The sequence below is a fragment of the Chiloscyllium plagiosum genome, unplaced genomic scaffold (assembly GCF_037043375.1).
Source record: "Chiloscyllium plagiosum isolate Xiang-an unplaced genomic scaffold, Cpla_swu_hap1 HiC_scaffold_12, whole genome shotgun sequence".
Taxonomy (NCBI): Eukaryota; Metazoa; Chordata; class Chondrichthyes; order Orectolobiformes; family Hemiscylliidae; genus Chiloscyllium; species Chiloscyllium plagiosum.
The window spans coordinates 68,824,453-68,845,074 of NW_028270150.1; the positions used below are offsets into that span (position 1 = coordinate 68,824,453).

The 20,622-nt window shown below is 42.9% G+C and overlaps 1 protein-coding gene across 1 annotated transcript; it reads right to left on the reverse strand.

The window, feature by feature from the left end:
• Positions 1-1,152: 1,152 nt before the first annotated feature.
• Positions 1,153-20,394, reverse strand: nr0b1 (nuclear receptor subfamily 0, group B, member 1). Its single transcript, XM_043701573.2, has 2 exons — positions 19,792-20,394; positions 1,153-1,578 (listed from the first exon to the last, which is right to left on the reverse strand). Exons 1-2 carry the CDS (start codon positions 20,390-20,392, stop codon positions 1,304-1,306), a joined length of 876 nt encoding a protein of 291 aa, XP_043557508.1. The 5' UTR covers positions 20,393-20,394; the 3' UTR covers positions 1,153-1,303.
• Positions 20,395-20,622: the final 228 nt, after the last annotated feature.

Sequence of the window (20,622 nt, forward strand, 5' to 3'; positions counted from 1 at the left end):
TGGACCACGTTGCTGGGAGAAGGATGATGCAGAGATCATTGCACTTATTGATGGAAAACTGTAAAAATATTTGAGGCAAAAATAAAAAGAGCTCCAGGACAAGACTGGGCAGTGGGATTAATTCTTGACTGCTACAGTAAAAGGCTGGCATATAATTGTTCGGCCAAATTGCCTGCCTTTTATGCAGCAAATTTCTACACATGTAAAACTACAAAATAAAACTTAAAACTGGCGTTTGTTAATTGAATAAGTTTCACTTTCTCATGTCTTTGCTTCATTCAATTGGTAGCATTTGAAATTAGTGGAAATAAAACTCGTGAGAGATGTAAAGCATTGTGACAATCTGTTTTACACGATTGCATGAAATCCAAACTCACTGCCCTCTGTCAGAACTTCATGGATTCAAGTCTGTGTCTAGCCTAGACAAATGATCTACACTACGCAATACAAATGGAGCGTCACAATGTACTTTGATGTTATTTGTCTATCCAGGTAGATGTAAGAAATTCCACTGCACCAGTCAAAGAGCATTCTGTTTTCCCAGTGTCCTGATCAATCTTTACTTCACCATTATTAACACCAAAACACGTTAATTGATTATTTATCTTTGTGCTGTTTACGGTACTGTTTTGTGACTGTTGCATTCCCTTACACAGGACCACACTTAAAGTTGAAAAGGAACTTTGATGAGCATATGATAGAGAAATAAATAGAAGGATATGCTGATTGAATTAAATGATCTAATGTCAGAAGGGGGCTCAGGAGGAGAATAATATCCAAAGATCCACCTGCTGATTTGCGTGACTTGTTCCTGTGCTGTAAATTTTATATATTTGGCCATCTTAAGAACATGAAATTCACAACTTTCTTTCTCAGTTTCTGCCAAAAGAAATCAATCAAACAACTTGTCTAAAATGTTGTTATCAACCATCAACTGTAAACTAACCCCAACACAATCACACTCTCTTTTATTATTGAGATACAAGGTGAAGTGTCCAGATCACGGTCTATTGGAAAACCATGAACAAAATAAACGGTTGCACAAAATGAAGAAGAGTTTGGTAAATATTATCATACAACATTTAATGTTCTCATACTAAAATAAATCAAAAACATTATACTGGAAAATTACACAGGTTTATAAGAGCTCAGTCAATCTTGATAATGTTGCATTTATTCAGAATAAATTTTACATTAAATTTGAGATTAGCAATATACTATATATTTTACAAAAATACTGTCTGCAAAAACACAAATAACTTAGTCTATTTTACAGCATATTCACATCAGGCAAAGTCAGTATTCAGTATGTACTTGTTTTCTCCGTAGCTTGAGGCTTGCTGTAGGCACACAGTGTGTCCAGCAACTTGTCTTCTATATTGACATTACCAGTAGGTCTGAAAAAAAGTTCAACAATAACACTTGCTGTAATGGATCGGAGCATGGAAAGCGCAATGATCAAGCTGAAAAAGCGAGTCTGATCTTGTGTATACATAGTTTTCACATATTCATTGAGAGCTTGCCTTGCTTCTTGTTGAAGGCTCTGTATGTATTCTGTACAGTGCAGTCCTGGCAGCTCTAGTAAAAGGAAAGAGCAACATTTTGGCACCAGAGAAATGAGGAATCTATATTAACATTAATAAAACACAAACTTAAAACAGACCTCAACCGTATAAAAGACCTTGAACTACATAAAACATTTTCATGGCGCACCTTTTGGTGGTCAAAAATTAAAACAAAAGCAAATATTTAATACACTTTGTCAAGATTAACTAATATGTGACTATGTTATATAGTCTCAACAAATTTTAAATTTCAGGGGAAGGCACAGGTGCTGGAACACAGAGGGCTAAGAGGAAATTTCATAGACTTATTTTAAATAATGATAGTTTCAGACAGAATCAAAAATCTATTTATTTTGTTTGATGAATCAATGTTGGTAAATCATGAATTTAAACCAGTTCCAAAGGTAGTGAAAGGAGATACTCAAAGAAATGCCTTTAAGAGACAGTTGATGGATGTGGATGGAGAGACTGACCACAGCGTGGGAGAGATCGAGCTGAGTGTTGGGGGCAGGGGGAATGCTTTCCAGCCCTTGTGGAGGTAGCCCAGTGCGGAGCAACTGCAGGCCCATTGCTAAAGTAGGACTTTTATTTGGAATTTTCAACTTTATTTCTTATACTTTATAGAAGAACTGTAATGTTGAACTTTTAATTTTTTTTCTCCTTTTTACCTAAGATTTCGAACCCAGGTACCTTGTACCAAAGATAACACTGCGAATAGAGACATTGGAAATTTTCCACTGTACTCCTGTATCCCTGTACTTGAATACACATGACAATAAAGCCTAATTCTAAATTCTAATTCCACATGTACCACATGTCTGGATTCTTTAATGCCATGACTTTTACGTCTTCGTTTATGTTTCAGGAAATAGGATAAGCATTGTTGCATCAGGCAAAATACCCTGCCACAAGTAAAATTCACATCACTGCAGGTAAAGCAAACATTTCAGTAACTGAAACGAGTTAAGTGTGGTGATGTAAAGATATGTGGTCATGAACAGTTTGTCCAGTTGGATAGACACTGCACTCTGCAGGCAAGAACATGTATTTTGAAGCCTGGGATTGCCTGCTAGTGCTGGGTTGAGGATAACACCTCAGGCCTGGGGAGAAACTTAAGTGGAAGCGAACAGTGAATACCAACAGCACAGAAGTTCAAGAAGGAGGCTTTGGTGAAGAAAATTGAGCAGCTGAGGGCTAACTTTTTTTACAAAAAAAATAATAATCCCAGGGTTGCTAAATGAGCCACAAGCGAATTAACATAGGATAAGCATGATCAGAAAGGTGAATACATGGCTCAAAGACTGGTGAGGGATAAATAAATCTCATGGGGTACTGACACCAGTTATGAGAAAGAGGAAGCATTGAAATGGTTACTTGAACATAGTGAGTCATACAACTAGAGCCAATGAGTTAAAGTTAAATACTGGTGATGGTGGGGGATGAGATGTCGGAAAGTGGGGCAATGTCCATGTGAAGGAGGATTTAGAATACTAAAGAAAAGCACTAGGTAATAGTGTAGTGTAGCGGCATGGATCACAATAACCAGAGTGTGGCAGGAATACGTAGAGCTTACAAACATAAGAATAAAAGAGCAAATATGGTTGGAGGAGGGGTAATAGCTTTACATTTAACAGAGGGGAGGAGCATTTAGCTGAAGAGAGGTCTAGAAATCCAAACATAAAAGTTGAAGCAACAGAAAAGTATACTTAGGTTGATCAAATTGAATGGGACTGAAAGGGGGCAGAGAATTTAATAGTAGAACTGTATCAGACACTAAGATCCTTGAAAAACAAAAGTACTGAAAAATAAAATTGAGTCACTTAATCTAAATGTGTGGAGCATCTTCAATAAATTTGATAAACTAGTAGCATGAATGGAGATAAATGATTTAGGTTCAGATACATGGTTACAAGGTAACCAACGTTAGGAAATAAATACTCCAGGATAGATAACATTTCAAAAAGACAGGGTGGTAAAGGAGGAAGGGTGCTCCTGATAATAAAGGATGACATAAAGATGTTTGTGAGAAAGGATCTTAACTAAAAGTCAGAAAGTAGAGTCGGGGGGTGATGGAGATTAGCAACAGCAAGTGTCAGAAAATGCTGACAGTTTATATGGCCATTAACAATAGTGGACAGAGTATTGGCAAAAAATTATTGAAGCTTAAAACGAAGACAATGTACTACTAATATGAGGTTTTAATCTTCAATAAGACTGGCTCAATCTATAGGACAAATAGATTTTGACATGGTTTTGAAGATGTTTAATAAAGTAATTTTGTGATAGCTTCCTGAAAAATATGTTGTGGAGTGATAGCTATTTTTAGGGCTAGTATATGTGACAATGCAGAGTTAATTGGCAACATCATAGCAAACGATGCTATGTAGAGATCATAATACAATTGAATTTCCCTTCAAGTTTGGCCATAACATATTCAATCATGAACAAAATCCTCAAATTAAAGCAAGTTAGTAAGAAATGGCTAAAGCTGACTGGATTAAAACAGATTTTAAAATAGGAGAGGAGATAACGGTGGTAAACATTAACAGAATTGAAAATATTCACAAAACTACAATCTATTTAAAAACAAAAGCTCAGTGAGTTACATCACTGAGCTTACTGAGGAGGTTGCTAAGGGCAGTATTAAGTATGAAGAAGAGGTTCATAATGTTGCAAAAAAAAAGCAGTAAAAGAATTATAACAAATCTAAGGATAGAGAATATTTTATCAAACAGTAAAGGGTTTCCAAACAGTCAGTTAAAAAGGGAAGCAATAGAATATGAGATAAACTATCTGAGAATATTTTAAAAAAAGGAGTGTTTACAAATATGTGAAAGAGAGTGGCTAAAGTAAATTCCTTAGAAGTAGAGACAGAAAAAGAAAGCATGGGTCTGAGGAAATGTCAGAGACAGCAAACAGAAATACTGTGACTGTCTTCACATGAAAGAAAAAGTTACAAATTAGAAATGGCAGTTAAACTAGGGGGATAATAAGAATAGGAAAATTGTGGTAACCAAATCAACAAAGACGTACTTGAGAAACTCTTGGGACTAAAAACTAATAAATCCCTAGGATATGATGGGTTAGGTTCTTCAAAAGAAAGCTGCACACATAGTGGATATGCTGACTATGATTCTCAGCAAATTAGAAATGAACAAAAATAACACCACTGTATAAGAAAGGATAAAGACAGAAAGTAAAGAATTACAGATCAGTAAGCAACATATAATGTGGTGGAATCGATTATTAAGGAAGTCTTAACCATGTACTTGGGAAAGTACTGAATGCAACAAGTTGAGTTCACAAAAAGGAAACTTTTATTCTTGGCAAGTTTATATGGGATTTTTGAGCATGCAACGAGGGTGGATACAGGCAAACCAATAGATGCAGTTGAATCTACAAACTTAAATTTTGAAATAGTATTCAATAAGGTGTCACAAAAAAGGTTAATACAAAGGTAAGAGTTAATGAATTGGTGATAATGTAATAGCATAGGCACAGGAGGCAGAAGATAATGAAAAATGGCACAATTTCAAGATGGCAGACTGTGACAAGAGGAGAACTAGAAAACTGAGTGCCGGGGACTCAGCTATTTACTAGGCAAAAGTGAGGACTGCAGATGCTGGAAACCAGAGTCTAGATTAGAGTGGTGCTGGAAATGCACAGTAGGTCAGGCAGCATCCGAGCAGCAGGAAAATCAATGTTTTGGGCAAAAGCCCTTCATCAGGGATAGAGGCGGGAAGTCTCCAGGGTGAAGAGATAAATGGGTAAGGGGGGTGGGGCTGGGGAGAAGGTAGTAAAGAGTACAATAGGTGAATGGGGGTGAGGATGGAGGTGATAAGTCAGAGAGGAGGGTGGGGGAAGGTAGCAAAGAGTACAATGGGTGGATGGAGGTGTGGATGAAGGTGATAGGTCAGAGGAGAGGGTGGAGCAGATAGGTGGGAAGGGAGATTGGCAGGTAGGACAGGTCATGAGGATGGTGCTGAGCTGGAAGTTAGGAACTGGGGTAAGGTGGGGGGAGGGGAAATGAGGAAACTGGTGATGTCCACATTGATGCCCTGGGGTTGATGTGTTCCGAGGCGGAAGATGAGGCGTTCTTCTTCCAGGCATCGGGTGGTGAGGGAGCGGCGGTGGAGGAGGCCCAGGACCTGCATGTCCTCAGCACAGTGGGAGGGGGAGTTGAAATGTTGGGCCGCAGGCTGGTGGGGTTGATTTGTGCAGGTGTCCCAAAGATGTTCCCTAAAGCGCTCTGTGAGGAGGCATCCGGTCTCCCCAATGTAGAGGAGACCACATCGGGAGCAACGGATACAATAAATGATATTGGTGATGTGCAGGTGAAACTTTGATGGATGTGGAAAGCTCCTTTGGGGCCTTGGATGGAGGTGAGGGAGGAGGTGTGGACGCAGGTTTTGCAATTCCTGTGGTGGCAGGGGAAAGAGACAGGAAGGGAGGGTGGGTTGTTGAGGGACGTGGACCTGACCAGGTAGTCACAGAGGGAACGGTCTTTGCGGAAAGCAGAAATGGGTGGGGAGGGAAATATATCCCTGGTGGTGGGGTCCTTTTAGAGGTGGTGGAAATGTCAGTGTATGATGCAGTTTATGCAAAGGTTAATAGGGTGGAAGGTGAGGAGGGGAGGTTCTGTCCTTGTTACGGTTGGAGGGGTGGGGTTTGAGGGCGGAGGTGCGGGATGTGGATGAGATGCGTTGGAGGGTATCTTCAACCACATGGGAAGGGAAATTGTGGTCTCTAAAGAAGGAGGCCATCTGGTGTGTTCTGTGGTGGAACTGGTCCTCCTGGGAGCAGATACGACAGAGACGGAGGAATTGGGAATATGGGATGGCATTTTTGCAGGAGGTAGGGTGGGAAGAGGTGTAATCCAGGTAGCTGTGGGAGTTGGTGGGTTTGTAAAAAATGTCAGTGTCAAGTTGGTCATCATTAATGAAGCTGGAGAGATTACATTACATTACATTACAGTGTGGAAACAGGCCCTTCGGCCCAACAAGTCCAAACCGACCCGCCAAAGCGCAACCCACCCGTACCCCTACATTTACCCCTTACCTAACACTACGGGCAATTTAGCATGGCCAATTCACCTGACCTGCACATCTTTGGACTGTGGGAGGAAACCGGAGCACCCGGAGGAAACCCACACAGACACGGGGAGAACATGCAAACTCCACACAGTCAGTCGCCTGAGTCGGGAATTGAACCCGGGTCTCTGGCGCTGTGAGGTGGCAGTACTAACCACTGTGCCACCGTGCCGCCCACCAGGTCCAAAAAGAGGAGGGAGGTGTCAGAGGTGGTCCAGGTAAATTTAAGGTCGGGGTGGAATGTGTTGGTGAAGTTGATGAACTGCTCAACCTCCTCACGGGAGCACAAGGTGGCGCCAATGCAGTCATCAATGTAGCGGAGGAAGAAGTGGAGTGGTGCTGGTGTAACTACGGAAGATGGACTGTTCTGACAAAGAGACAGGCATAGCTAGGCCCCATATGGGAGCCCATGTCTACCCCTTTTGTCTGGAGGAAGTGGGAGGATTCGAAGGAGAAATTGGTGAGGGTGAGGACGTTCAGCCAAACGAATGAGAGGGTCAGTGGAAGGGTACTGTTGGGGACGTCGGGAGAGGAAGAAACGGAGGGCTTGGAGGCCCTGGTCATAGCGGATGGAGGTGTAGAGGGACTGGACGTCCATGGTGAAGATGAAGCATTGGGGGCCAGAGAAATGGAAGTCTTCGAGGAGGTGGAGGGCATGGGTGGTGTCTCGAACATATGTGGGGAGTTCCTGGACCATGGTGGATAGTACAGTATCGAGGTAGGTGGAAATGAGGTCGGTGGGCAGGAGCAGGCTGAGACAATGGGTCGGCCAGGGTGGTCAGGCTTGTGGATCTTGGGAAGGAGATAGAATCGGGCAGTGTGGGGTTCCCGGACTATGAGGTTGGAAGCCGTGGATGGGAGATCTCCTGAGGTGATGAGGTCTGTATGGTCTGGGAGATGATGGTTTGGTGATGGGGAGTGGGATGATAGGAGGAGGTGTCTTTGAGTTGGCGTCTGGCTTCAGCAGTGTAGACGTCAGTGCGCCAAACGACCACTGCACCCCCTTTATCTACTGGCTTGATGGTGAGGTTGGGATTGGAGCAGAGGGAGTGGAGGGTTGCGCTTTGTGAGGGTGAGAGATTGGAGTAGGGGAGGGGGGTAGACAGGTTGAGGCGGTTAATGTCTCGGTGGCAGTTGGAAATGAAGAGATCGAGGGCGGGTAATAGGCCAGCATGGGGTGTCCAGGTGGATGAAGTGTGTTGGAGGCGGGCAAAGGGGTCCTCGGAAGGTGGGCAGGAGCCCTGATTGAAAAAGTAAGCTCGGAGGCAGAGGCGGCGGAAGAAGTGTTCGACGTCACGGTGTATATTAAATTCATTGATGCGTGGGAGAATGGGGATGAAGGTGAGTCCTTTGCGGAGGACTGATCATTCATCCTCAGTGAGGGGGAGGTCTGGGGGGGGGGATGGTGAAAACTCGGCAGGGTTGGGAGCTAGGACCTGGTGTAGGTGTGGAGCTGGGAGTGGGGGCGGTGCCTGTAACTGGAGTGGGTGTGGTATTAGGGGGAATGGGGGTGGAGTCATGAGCAGGGGTGGTGTTCCCCTCAGGGTTCTGGGGGGGTGGGGATGGTGACAGTGGGATCTGTGGGGGGGCGTGTCGGCAGAATGCAGGTGAGTGGCTTTGGTGGGGGCAGAAGTGGTGGCGAACACGGCAGTGGGGGGGGCGGAAATCACTGAGTGTGTGCTGTGCTTTTCCAGCACCACTCTAATCTCGAATCAGCTACTTACTATTTATGTTAATAATTTAGATCAATGACAGAGCATAGTGTATTTAACTTTGCTGATGATACAAAGCCAGCTGAAAATCCAAGCCTTGGTAAGTGTACAAAGATGCTGCAAAGAAAACAGATAGGTCAAATGAATGGGAAAAAGGCTGGGAGATGGAGTAGAATTGGTAAAAATGTGAGTTTATTCGCTTTGGTTCGAAGAAAAGGGGAATTTTTTTAAAAACCATGAAACTAGTAAATCTTAAATTTTCAGAGAAACTGGTGTAACCAAACAATGGACCAATATTATCAAACAATTCATGTGCTGGTACAGGAAACAAGTAGGAAAGCAACTGCATGTTAGCTTACACTGTAAGAGGACAGGAGCACAAGAGTAAAGCAGTCTTGCTACAATTTATGTGGCTTTAATGAGACTACAACAAGAATACTGTGTGCAATTTTGCTTTCCATATTTAAGGAAGCATATAGTTGTATTGGAAGCAGCACAGTGTAAGTTCATTAGCTTGTTCCCTGGGCTAACAGCATTGTCCTGAGATGAAAGGTTGAGCAAAGTTGACCTATATCTTCCGGAGTTCTGAAGAATAAGAAGTCATCTAATTGAAATATTCAAGAGTGTTCAGAGGATTGACAGGGCTGTGGAATCTAAAACAAGGAGGAAGCTTCAGGATAAGGAGTCAATGACTTAAGACTCAGATGAGGAAAAATTCTTCTTTCAAAGGTTGTATGGAATTCTCTACCACCGAAAACTGTGCAAGCACTATTATATAATTCTTCTAGAACTGCGTTATAGGGCTTTCTGGTTTCTCAAGGAATCAAGGGAAGGCAATAGGAAAGTGAAATTGAAAACCAGGATCAGCAATGATAATAAAGAATGGCAAAGCAGTCTCCAAAGGCACATGTTTTCTTTCTTAGTCTTGTTTTCTTAACCTATAGTTCCAACGTGGCACAGATTGCAAGTCAACAGATTGTTTTCCATTTTGTTGGTAAAGCCTCATAAATCTTTGGCTCCATTCCATGAGACGAATGTATGACTTAGCAGCAGAAGTAGGTTATTTGGCCTCTTGAACTTGCTCTGCCACTAAATAAGATTTTTTAAATTCACTCATGTGATGTGGATGTTGCCGGCTGGGCAAACATTTATTGCCTGTCACTAGTTGCCCTTGGGAAGGAGGTGGCGAACTGCCTTCTTGAATTGATGCATCTGTATGCTGAAGGTAACCTCACAGTGCTCTAAGGGAAAGAATTCCAGAATTTTGATCCAACAACAGTAAAGGAACAGTGATATATTTCCAAGTTAGGCTGGTGAATGCCTTGGAGGTGATGGTGTTTGCATGGGAATACTGCCCTTGTCTTTCTAGATGGAAGTGGTTATGGACTTGGAAGGTGCTAACATCCATGGCCAACGTCTGCAGTGCACCTAGTAGGTCATTCACACTGTTACTCTTGAGCATCGGTAATGGAGGGAGTGAATGCTTGTGGATGTGGTGCCAAGCTGACTGCTTTGACCTAGATAGTGTCAAACTTTTTGGGTGTTGTTGGAGCTGCACTCAACCACGTATGTGGGGAATATTCCATTTTGTACCTTGTAGATGATGAACAGGCTTTGGGGAGTCAGGAGTTGAGATATTCACTGCACTGTTCCTGGCCTCTGGCCTGCTCTTGTAGCCATTGTCTTTATATGGTGAATCCAGTTGAGTTTCTAGTTAATGGTAATCCAGGATATTGATGGTAAGAGATTCAGTGATGTTAACACCATTTCTTGTCATGAAATAGGGTTATACTGCCTCTTATTGGAGATGGTTATTGCCTGACATTTGAATGGTGCAAATGTTACTTGCCACTTGTTAGCACAAGTCTGGATATTGGCTAAGTTTTGTTGCATTTGAACTTTGACTGCTTAAGTATATGAAGTATTGCGAGTGATGCTGAAAATTGGACGATCAATCATCGGCAAACATCTCCACTTCTGACCTTCTGATGGAGGGAAGTTTATTAATGAAGCAGCTGAAGATGGTTGGGCTTAGGACACTACCCTGAGGAACTCCTGCAGACATGTCCTGGTGCGGAGATGACTGACCTCCAACAACGAGAACCATCTTCTTTTGTGCCAGGTATGACTCCAACCAGTGGAGAGTTTGCCCCCAATATCCATTGATACCAGCTCTGCCAGGGCTCCATGATGTGACAACTTGGTCAAATGCAGCCTTGATATCAAGAGCTGTCACTCTCACTTTACCTCTGGAATTCAGCTCTTTTGTCCATGTTTGAACACAGCTGATGTATTTGTGTTTTTTATACAACAGTTCAATTTACTTCTTATAATCTCTGATTTGTTTGCCTAACAAGAATCAGCTCACTTTAAAAATATTCAATGGCTCCGTTCTCATTGTCTTATGAGGAAAGAGTTCCAAGAGCACACAACCCTCTAAGTTGAGAGCTTCTCCTCATCTTTGTCTTAGAAAGATGGCCCTAGTCTCAGCTGACCTTTTCACATCTTCCTTGTCAAGTCCATTTGAGAACTTAAAACTTCACTCAAGTCACCCCTCACTCTTTTAAATTCTCGTGCAACCCAGGCCAATATGTAGAACCTTTCCTGCTTATACCAGGTATCAGAGCTTAAAAATGTGATGCTGGAAAAGCACAGCAGGTCAGGCAGCATCAAAGGAACAGGAGAATCGACGTTTCGGGCATGAGCCCTTCTTCAGGAATGAGGAGGGTGTGCCAAGCAGGCTAAGATAAAAGGTAGGGAGGAGGGAGTTGGGGGAGGAGCGTTGGGAATACGATATGTGGAAGGAGGTTAAGGTGAGGGTGATAGGCCGGAGAGGGGGTGGGGGCGGAGAGGTCGGGAAGAAGATTGCAGGTCAAGAAGGCGGTGCTGAGTCTGAGGGTTGGGACTGAGAAGAGGTGGGGGGAGGGGAAATGGGATGAATACAGATTCCTCCAGCTTTTCTCAGATCCTTTCTTTTAGTAAGGAGATCAAAATGATTACAGTATTTGAGATGTGGTCTCTCCAATGCCCTGTATTACTGATCCATATCATCCTCTTGAGTTCAGTTCCTCTCATAATAAAAGACAGCATTCAATTGGCCTTCTTAATCACTTGCTGTACCCGCATATTAACTTTTTGTGATTTGTGCACCAGATCACCTAAATTTCTCTGCACCTTGAAATTCTGCTATTGTTCTTCATTTAAATCAGACTCTGCATTTCATTCTTTCTGCCAAAGTGAACAACTTTACATATTTCTCCTCCACCGCCAAATCCAAGCTATCCAATACCTGGAGGAAGAACGCCTCATCTTCTGCCTTGGCATTCTCCAACCACACAGCATCAACAACGACTTCACCAGTTTCCTCATCTCTCTTTTCCCCAAGCTTATCCCAGATCCAAACCAGCACCGCCCTCTTGAACTGTCCTTCCTGACCATCTTTTCTCCCATCTATCTACTCCATCCTCCCCTCTGACCTATCACCTTCATCTTTACCGCCATCTATCTATTACCTTCCCAGCTATCTTATCCCCACTCCCACCTTCCTCTTTATCTCTCTGCCCCCTTCCCCCACCCCCACATTCCTGATGAAGGGTTTAAGCCCGAAACATCTATTCTCTTGCTCCTCGGATGCTGCCTGACCTGCTGTGCTTTTCCAGCACCACACTTTTCGACTCTGATCTCCAGCATCTGCCGTCCTCACTTTCTCCATATTGCTCCAAACCTTTCATATTCATGAACCTATCCAAAAGTGTATTCAACATGTAACTGTACCTGTATCCATCATTTTCTCTGGCAGTTCATTCCACACACAAGCCACTCTGTGTAAAAAAATTCCCCCTCGTGTCCTTTTTAAATCTTTCTCCTCTCACCTTAAAAATACACCCCCTAGTTTTGAATTTCCCCACTCTAGGAAAAAGACCTTGTCATTCACCTTACCTAAGGCCCTCATGATTTTATAAATCTCAATAAGGACACCCCTCAACCTCCTACGCTCCAATGAAAAAAGACTCAGCCTTTCCAATCTACTTTTAGATCTCAAACTTTCCATTCCCAGCAACATCCTGATAAACTCCTGAGGGTTCAGAAAACATTTAAGAAAAACCATTCCTATAACAAGGCAATCAGAACTGCGCACATTACGCCAGAAGAGACCTCATCAATGTCCTGTACAACCTCAACATGATTATCATTGTCCCTTTATTACAATCAAGCAAAAAAGCATCTTGTAACCTTCATCAGATATTGTGGTGACTGTTATGGGTCTGTCGTCACTCCTATCAGTGGCTTCTTTTCCCTACTAGTCCTTGCTTCACCCAACCTAATTCTACATCCTGATCTCCGAAACCAAGGTCATTTGTAATTATTGCGTCAATGCCATCTTGATCATCAGTGCTTACGCCTTCACCTTCACGGAGCTTCCTATTCAACTTGAATGTCATATATGCTTCAATATTCAGGATTCAATTCTGTAATGGTCATCAGATCAGATTGATTTAAGTTAATGGGCACAATTAACTTAATTACATCATGTACATTCAGATACAGAGCCTTTAGTTTTTCTTTTTGTTATCTTTGTAACATATTATCCTGACTGTCACAGTATCCTTGTGCTTTTTTTCTTTCCTCTCTGTCCCTTCCTGTCATTTTCTGACTTTTATTTCCCATATTTCTATCTTACTCATCTGCCTTGACTCTATTCTTTGATTTTCCACATCTACATTTGCTTCATGCTTAACCCACATTGTGTACTTTAGGGCCTTCTCTACCTTCCAGTTACATTATTAGCCAAAACAGTGATCTCAGGGCAGTTCAAGTACACGCCATCAGAATGGTACATACCCCACTTTCCTCAGTACTGAGATAGATGCCCACAAACCAGAATTTACATAGTTTTCAATGTTGGATAAGCTTCACTAATTTTATGTGCCCTCTACCAACTGTATAAGGCTCAGATCTAGATTATTGTCTTGAGGTTCTGCTCTTCAATTTGGTGCCGAGCCTTGATGTACAGTCTATGCAGAAACTATTCCCCAGTTCTATGCATGTCATTTGTACCTATGTAGACCATGACAACTGGCTTAAATCCCCTTCTAAATCCAAGTTTGTTCCCACCCTTAAGCAGACATTCCAAAACCTGGCATCATGTAGCTGTCAAAGCCTTCTGGACACATGCTCTTGGCTGCAAATAGGGAGTGTGTGTTACTCTTTATACTATCCCTTACTGCCAATCCATTCATTTTTATTGTACCCTGGTGCCACAGTTGGTTCGCTCATCACCCCTGCAGATGTCACTCTTATCAAAAAAGGTGGAAATATCGACAAATCTGTTGGCTGAATCTCCTGTACTACTGTGCTCTGGGTATCCTTATCTCCCACACTCACAGTCACACATTCCTTTCCCTCCACACAAACCAAATCAGAAGACCTTATTCTAAAAGTTATGATCACCTCCTTGTACAAAATGTCAAGGTAACTGCCTCTCCCTGATGTATCACAGTGTCTGCAGTTTGACCTCCAACTCATTTATAGCATCATTGTCATAGAGATGTACAGCACAGAAACAGACCCTTCAGTCCAACTCATCTGCCGACCAGATATCCCAACCCAATCTAATCCCACTTTCCAGCACCCGGCCCATATCCCTCCAAACCCTTCCTATTCATATACCCATCCAAATGCTTCTTAAATGTTGCAATTGTACCAGCCTCCACCACATCCTCTGGCAGCTCATTCCATACACGTACCACCCTCTGTGTGAAAACGTTGCCCCGTAGGTCTCTTTTATATCTTTCCCCTCTCACCCTAAGCCTATGCCCTCTAGTTCTTGACTCCCCCACCCCAGGGAAAAGACTTTGTCTATTTACCCTATCCATGCCCCTCATAATTTTGTAAACCTCTATAAGGTCACCCCTCAGCTCCAGGGAAAACAGCCTTAGACTGTTCAGCCTCTCCCTATAGCTCAGATCCTTCAACTCTGGCAACATCCTTGTAAATCTTTTCTGAACCCTTTCAGGTTTCACAACATTTTCTGATAGGAAGGAAACCAGAATTGTACACAATACTTCAACAGTGGCCTAACCAATGCCCTGTACAGCCGCAACATGACCTCCCAACTACTGTACTCAATACTCTGACCAATAAAGAAAAGCATACCAAACGCCTTCTTCATTATCCTATCTACCTGTGACTCCACTTTCAAGGAGCTATGAACCTGCACTCCAAGGTCTCTTTGTTCAGCAACACTCCCTAGGACCTTACCATTAAGTATATAAGTCCTGCTAAGATTTGCTTTCCAAAAATGCAGCACCTCGCACTTATCTAAATTAAACTCCATCTGCCACTTCTCAGCCCATTGGCCCATCTGGTCAAGATCCTGTTGTAATCTGAGGTAACCCTCTTCACTGTCCACTACACCTCCAATTTTGGTGTCATCTGCAAACTTACTAACTGTACCTCCTATGCTCGCATCCAAATAATTTATGTAAATGACAAAAAGTAGAGGATCCAGCACTGATCCTTGTGGCACTCCATTGGTCACAAGCCTCCAGTCTGAAAAACAAACCTTCACCACCACCCTCTGTCTTCTACCTTTGAGCCAGTTCTGTATCCAAATGGCTAGTTCTCCCTGTATTCCGTGAGATCTAACTTTGCTGATCAGTCTCCCATGGGGAACCTTGTCGAACGCCTTACTGAAGTCCATATAGATCACATTTACTGCTCTGCCCTTTATCAATCCTTCCTCAAAAAACACAATCAAGTTTGTGAGACATGATTTCCCACGCACAAAGCCATGTTGACTATCCCTAATCATTCCTTGCCTTTCCAAACACATGTACATCCTGTCCCTCAGGATTCCCTCCAACCACCGACGTCAGGCTCACCGGTCTATAGTTCCGAGCCAAAGCTTTTTGCAATTTAAACACTTACTGCAGATTTTATGTTACTAACATCCATGAGTTCCTAATTTTACTTTCTCAATCCCACTAGTCTTTGCCAATGAAATCTTTAACTTCCCTCTTTCATCATATGTATGGTGATGCATGATCTTTGAAGAGTGACGAAAGCGTGGCCTTTTACTGATTCATATTTCATTCACAACTGATGCTGAGGATAAACAAGATGCCTATAGATGCAAAATGCATCAAATGCAACTGTAGTCCAATGGTTATCTTTGAAAATACAGCATACTCTGTTATAGTCAAAAACTGTGCAAGAAGGCTCAAATGCAATGCAATAAACAAGGAGTTGATAGAGGCAGGAGTGCAGAACATGTAGTATTCTGTAACATCCACTGTTTTGGTAAGTGACTTTTTTTTACAGGATTGCAATAGCTTTTTTATTGAAAGGGCAAGTGTGGCTAGTATGCACCAAGCAACACTGCCATCACATGAAACACCATGTACAATTGACTTTCATCTTATAAAAGAAAATTATTTATGGGTATGTCTTACTACTTTACATTGAATGTAAAACAGAGATGGGGTGCGATTACTTTGTGGAATTCATCATTCATTGTATTAGTGTTTCTGATTACATTTTCTCAGGAGGAATTATATCAAAAATTGCTGGTGATACCAAACTGTACGGTTCAGTCAACTGTGAGAAAAAAATGCAAAAGATTACAGAAGAACAAAAAAGGTACATTTCGGTACATTTGGGGTGGCACGGTGACTCAGTGGTTAGTACTGCTGCCTCACAGCTCCAGGGACCTGGGTTTGATTCCTGCCTCGGGCGACTCTTTGTGTTGAGTTTGCACATTCTCCCAGTGTCTGCGTTGGTTTCCTCCCACAGTCCAAAGATGTGCAGGTTAGGTGAATTGGCCTTGCTAAATTGCCCATTGTGTTAGGTGCATTAGTCAGGGGTAAATATAGGGTAGGGGAATGGGTCTGGGTGGGTTACTCTTCGGAGGTCAGTGTGGACTTGTTGCGGGGGCGGGGAGGAAGGGCCTGTTTCCATACAGTAGGGAATCTAATCTAATCATGTAACAGATGCAGTGAAATAATAGAATTTACAAAAATGAAAATAAGTGTACCAGAAGATCATTATTTCAGGGAAACAATGATTTAGAGGTTGAGATAAAAGATACAGTTAAATTTAGAATGCAGGTATTTAAGGCCATAAAACGAAAATGGGTTTGGGGATTTTAATCCTGGACATTGACTGTAAACAAAGGTAAGTGACATTTATTTTATATAAAACATTGCTAAGTACAGAACTGGAGTACTTCAAATATTTGGGTGCTGTGATTCTATGAGTTCAAGTCAAGCCATATATAGTGATATTGGAAGAGTATAACAAAACAAAAATATCAGAGTGACACCTAGAACGAAAAGGTATTGTTGATGTGAAAGGCTGAAAAGAAGTAGCCTTTTCTACTGGGTGAAAAGGAAACCAATTAACTGAAGTTTTCAAAATGAGAAAGGATAAGTAGAGAAAGTTGGCAAATAGGAAAGAAAATAGACATAGATCTAGACTATTACAAAAAGAATAAAAGTGATGGGAAGGGTGACAAGTTAAAGAAGAGATGTTTCACACAGAGGATTAATGCATCATAGCAGGCTCAATGCAAGGGTCAATTGACACAGAAATTATGAGGTGAATTTAAAAAGGCATGAATAATCATTTAAAATGAAAAGATCTGTAGGAAGGACAATGAAATTAGAGCAGGAGCTCTAACTGAGGAGCTAACACAATGGCTTCTTTCTGTGCAATACATTATTTGATATTGTGCACTAACTGCTCCAACATCAATCCATTCCCACTCAGAAAAAAATCCAAGCAACATTTCCTCAAAAACATTTTTGAGGACTATTCATCTGGGACCACAATTGGGGCCAAATTGTGCTCCTGAGCCTGCAGTTGTTGGAAGCCAGCAAGCAGCCTCCTAATCAACTTCCTCCACAGTTGTCATTTTAATGAACACAACTGGCGAGTCCATGATGCTGCCGAGCAGTGCTCTAGAGCCATAGCAGCCACACTAAGAGAAGTGGTATTACTGAGCGTGGTCAGAAACTAGCAAGGAATCCTCACCTTGGAAATGCCCTCATTAATCAAAACAGAATGATTGTATTGGAGACTCCTGATGCATGTGATGCACTGCATGATCAAACAGAGCTGTGGTTTTGCCATTTCATTCATGCAAGCCAGACATTGGGCCATAAAACATCCAGTTTGTCCTAGGCAGCCTCAGAAACACTTTGCACAACAAGCTGGAGGATTTTGTTTGTGATAGGGGTGAGGGCTGCAGTGACTTTGGCAAATTCCACAAAATCATCCCCAGTTGGAACTTCACATATCCTGATTGGCTGTACAACAGTGTAGAATAAATATTTCCAGTCTGACCCTGGAAAAGTTCCACTTGGTAGGAATGAGTCAGAGAGTTGTCCCAAAGCTCATCCCTATTTTTCCAGTTCAACCTCACTGTCAGGGAAGTCTCAGCCCACTGTGTTCACATTAAGTTAATATGTGATTTAGATGAAATTTTCCAAGCACTTCTTTGAAATTGCTGCTTTTCTCTGTTGCGGATTAGAAATATAAAAGAGAGAAGCACTATCAAAGTCATCTTAATGAAGCTCTGGATTGCAACCTGTAGGTAAATGCTGCAGGTACAGTGTATCGTTGATGAAGGAAAAGAGCACAGGGCCAACAATTAAACAAACCAGTCTTTCTTGAATGGATTCAATTTACAGCTGCAATAGAGTACTCCAAAATACTCCTAATTAAAGCCAGTACAATTTCAATGGTACATTTCAAGGAGTCAAAGGTGAGCTGCTTATCACACGGGGCAGTGCCTTAGAAAGAATTTGGAGGTGAATTCTCTCCTGAAGGGAGGAGTGACACATTCACTGTCATCTGCTACTGGATATGTCTGACTAGTCTCGAGGGAGTCTAGTACGGACTCCCAGCCTCGAGTTGAAGCCTGCTTTAGAAAGGCTATAATGCTGAACTTTCACCTTCATTTATTTATTTTTGTAATTTCTACCTAAGATTTTGAACCTTGGTATCTTTGTACATAAGATGACATTGGACTTGGCAGCTTTGAACATTTTTTGCTGTATCCCTGTACTTAAGTACATGTGACAATAAACCCAGTTCTAATCAGATCAAAAATCAAATGTACATTGCTATAACTGTTGAAATCTGGAAAAACAGGGGGGGTTTAAACACTGCAATGAAAAGTCAACTGTTTATTTGCTATTCTGTAGCGTCTGATATTTCTTTTTTGTCACAATAAGTTTGGGGCAGAATATTTTTGGCATGGAAAGAGCTTGGTATTTAATGCTACATTTATCCTGTAAGTTACAGGGTCTCAAATTAAGAGCTGCAGTATCAGTTCCTGCCAGGGTCAAGGACTTGAGAAGTGATTATTCAGCCTGAGGGCTTTCCTATTGTTTTAGGTACCAGCAGTGTCCAAATACAGACACATCACTGGAACCACAAACACAGAAACACGCTCACAGCATTTCAAATGTTTCGAATTTAAATTTCCGAAAACTGATGGCAGATATATTTGCACGGCAGAGACTTTTCGGTTAGTTCTGGATGATACGTGTTAGAAGTGTTGCTGATGAACATAGAAGCTTTAAATTTAAACTTGTCAGAAGATCAAAAGGCTATGGATTCAAACCCCACTCCAGATTATGAACACAATCTAGACAGGCAGCTGAGGTCATCGCTGCCTTTTAAGTGTGCTGTCCTCTCTCTGGGATGTTAAACCGAGCTGTCTCGGTGAGATGTTCATTGTTCCCATGAATGCAAAAAATATCAAGACACATTTTGGGGAATGAAGGAGCGGCGATCCGAAAGCTAGTGCTTCCATTTAAACCTGTTGGTGTTGTGTGATTTTTAACTTCATTTTGGAGAAGTGGTGGGAAGTTGCCCTGTCCAATGTAAACCTCACTAAAACAGACAAGCTGGTGATTTATCTCACTGATGTTTGAACAGGGATCATTGTGGCGGACTACTTCACCGTAAAATGCATTGGGGCATCATGAAGATGTGGAAGGTCGGCATGGCCAAGGTTTCATCCTCGCTCTGTTTCAGTTGGGATTGGACTGCAGCTGCACTCCCCACTTTAGTCGGAATCAGTGGGAATGTGGGCATGGAAGAAGGGTCAGCCCCCCCACTGCCACCGAAATGTACTTTCGCCCTGATCACACATTAACCCCATCACAGGACATACAGTACATAACATCTGCTTTCCAATTCAAGGAGAAAGGCAACCTTATTCACGTTTCGGGGAGAGAAAAAAATACTTACAACACCAACGGCGCGTCCGTATTAAATGGAAAAACATGACGTAAAACCCAAATCATGACAATTATACCCGTTCTATTTCTCTGACTATATCGAAACTTTTTTTTGTGCGTGGTAAAACATTTGACCTGAAGCGTGTGTGAATGTACCTGTGAATACACCAACCTGGGTTAAACAGAAGAATCCCTTTCAAATAGGCATACTCCTTGGGACTAATGTCCAGGCTCCAGCACTTCACCAGGAACCGCTGAATAGTCTGGGTCTCCGCCGCCGAAAGTAAGCGCTGGTGGCCCGTCCCCTCCTGGGTGTTCGGGAGGCCGTGGGTTAAAAGCGTCTGCAAAATACTGGGCTCGGATGTTTCCACCGTCTCAAACTCGACTTTGTCCTGGGCAAGTCCCAGGACCAGGAGAGGTGCCCAGCACCTTCTCACCAGCTTTAGCTGGTCATCACAGGGCAGCGCCTGGAAACAGGGCACGTTCCTCACAAAGCTCAGGGTCTTTGCCAGGACCACGGACGCTGCTGTGCAGGTGATGTGAGGGCACTTGAGCACCACTTTCCGCCTGGATTTGCAGGGACAGCCCTGAGCCGGGACTGCCGAGGGAGCGGCGGGGTCCTGCTGCCCGAGGGGGAGTTCCTGGCCATCGTTTCTCAGCAGCTGGTACAGGATACTGCTCAGCCCCCTGTCGTTCTTACAGCGACACAGATCCGCGCAGGCTGAAGACATCGCCAGCCGCCGCTCGCTCCACTCCGTCCCTCCCTGGCTCATTCACCCACTCACTCAGTCCACAGCATGAAGCTGCCGCCGGCTGCCAGCTCATATATACAGCTCCGAGAGCAGGTCCCACCCTCTCACAACGGCAGCAGCAACAGAGGGCGCCCGCTCACTGGAGCAATACAGTCTCTGATTGCACCCTTTTGGATCAGACTGTCCTCCCTACACCCAACTGGACCCACTGGGATCAGACTGTCCTCCCTACACCCAACTGGACCCACTGG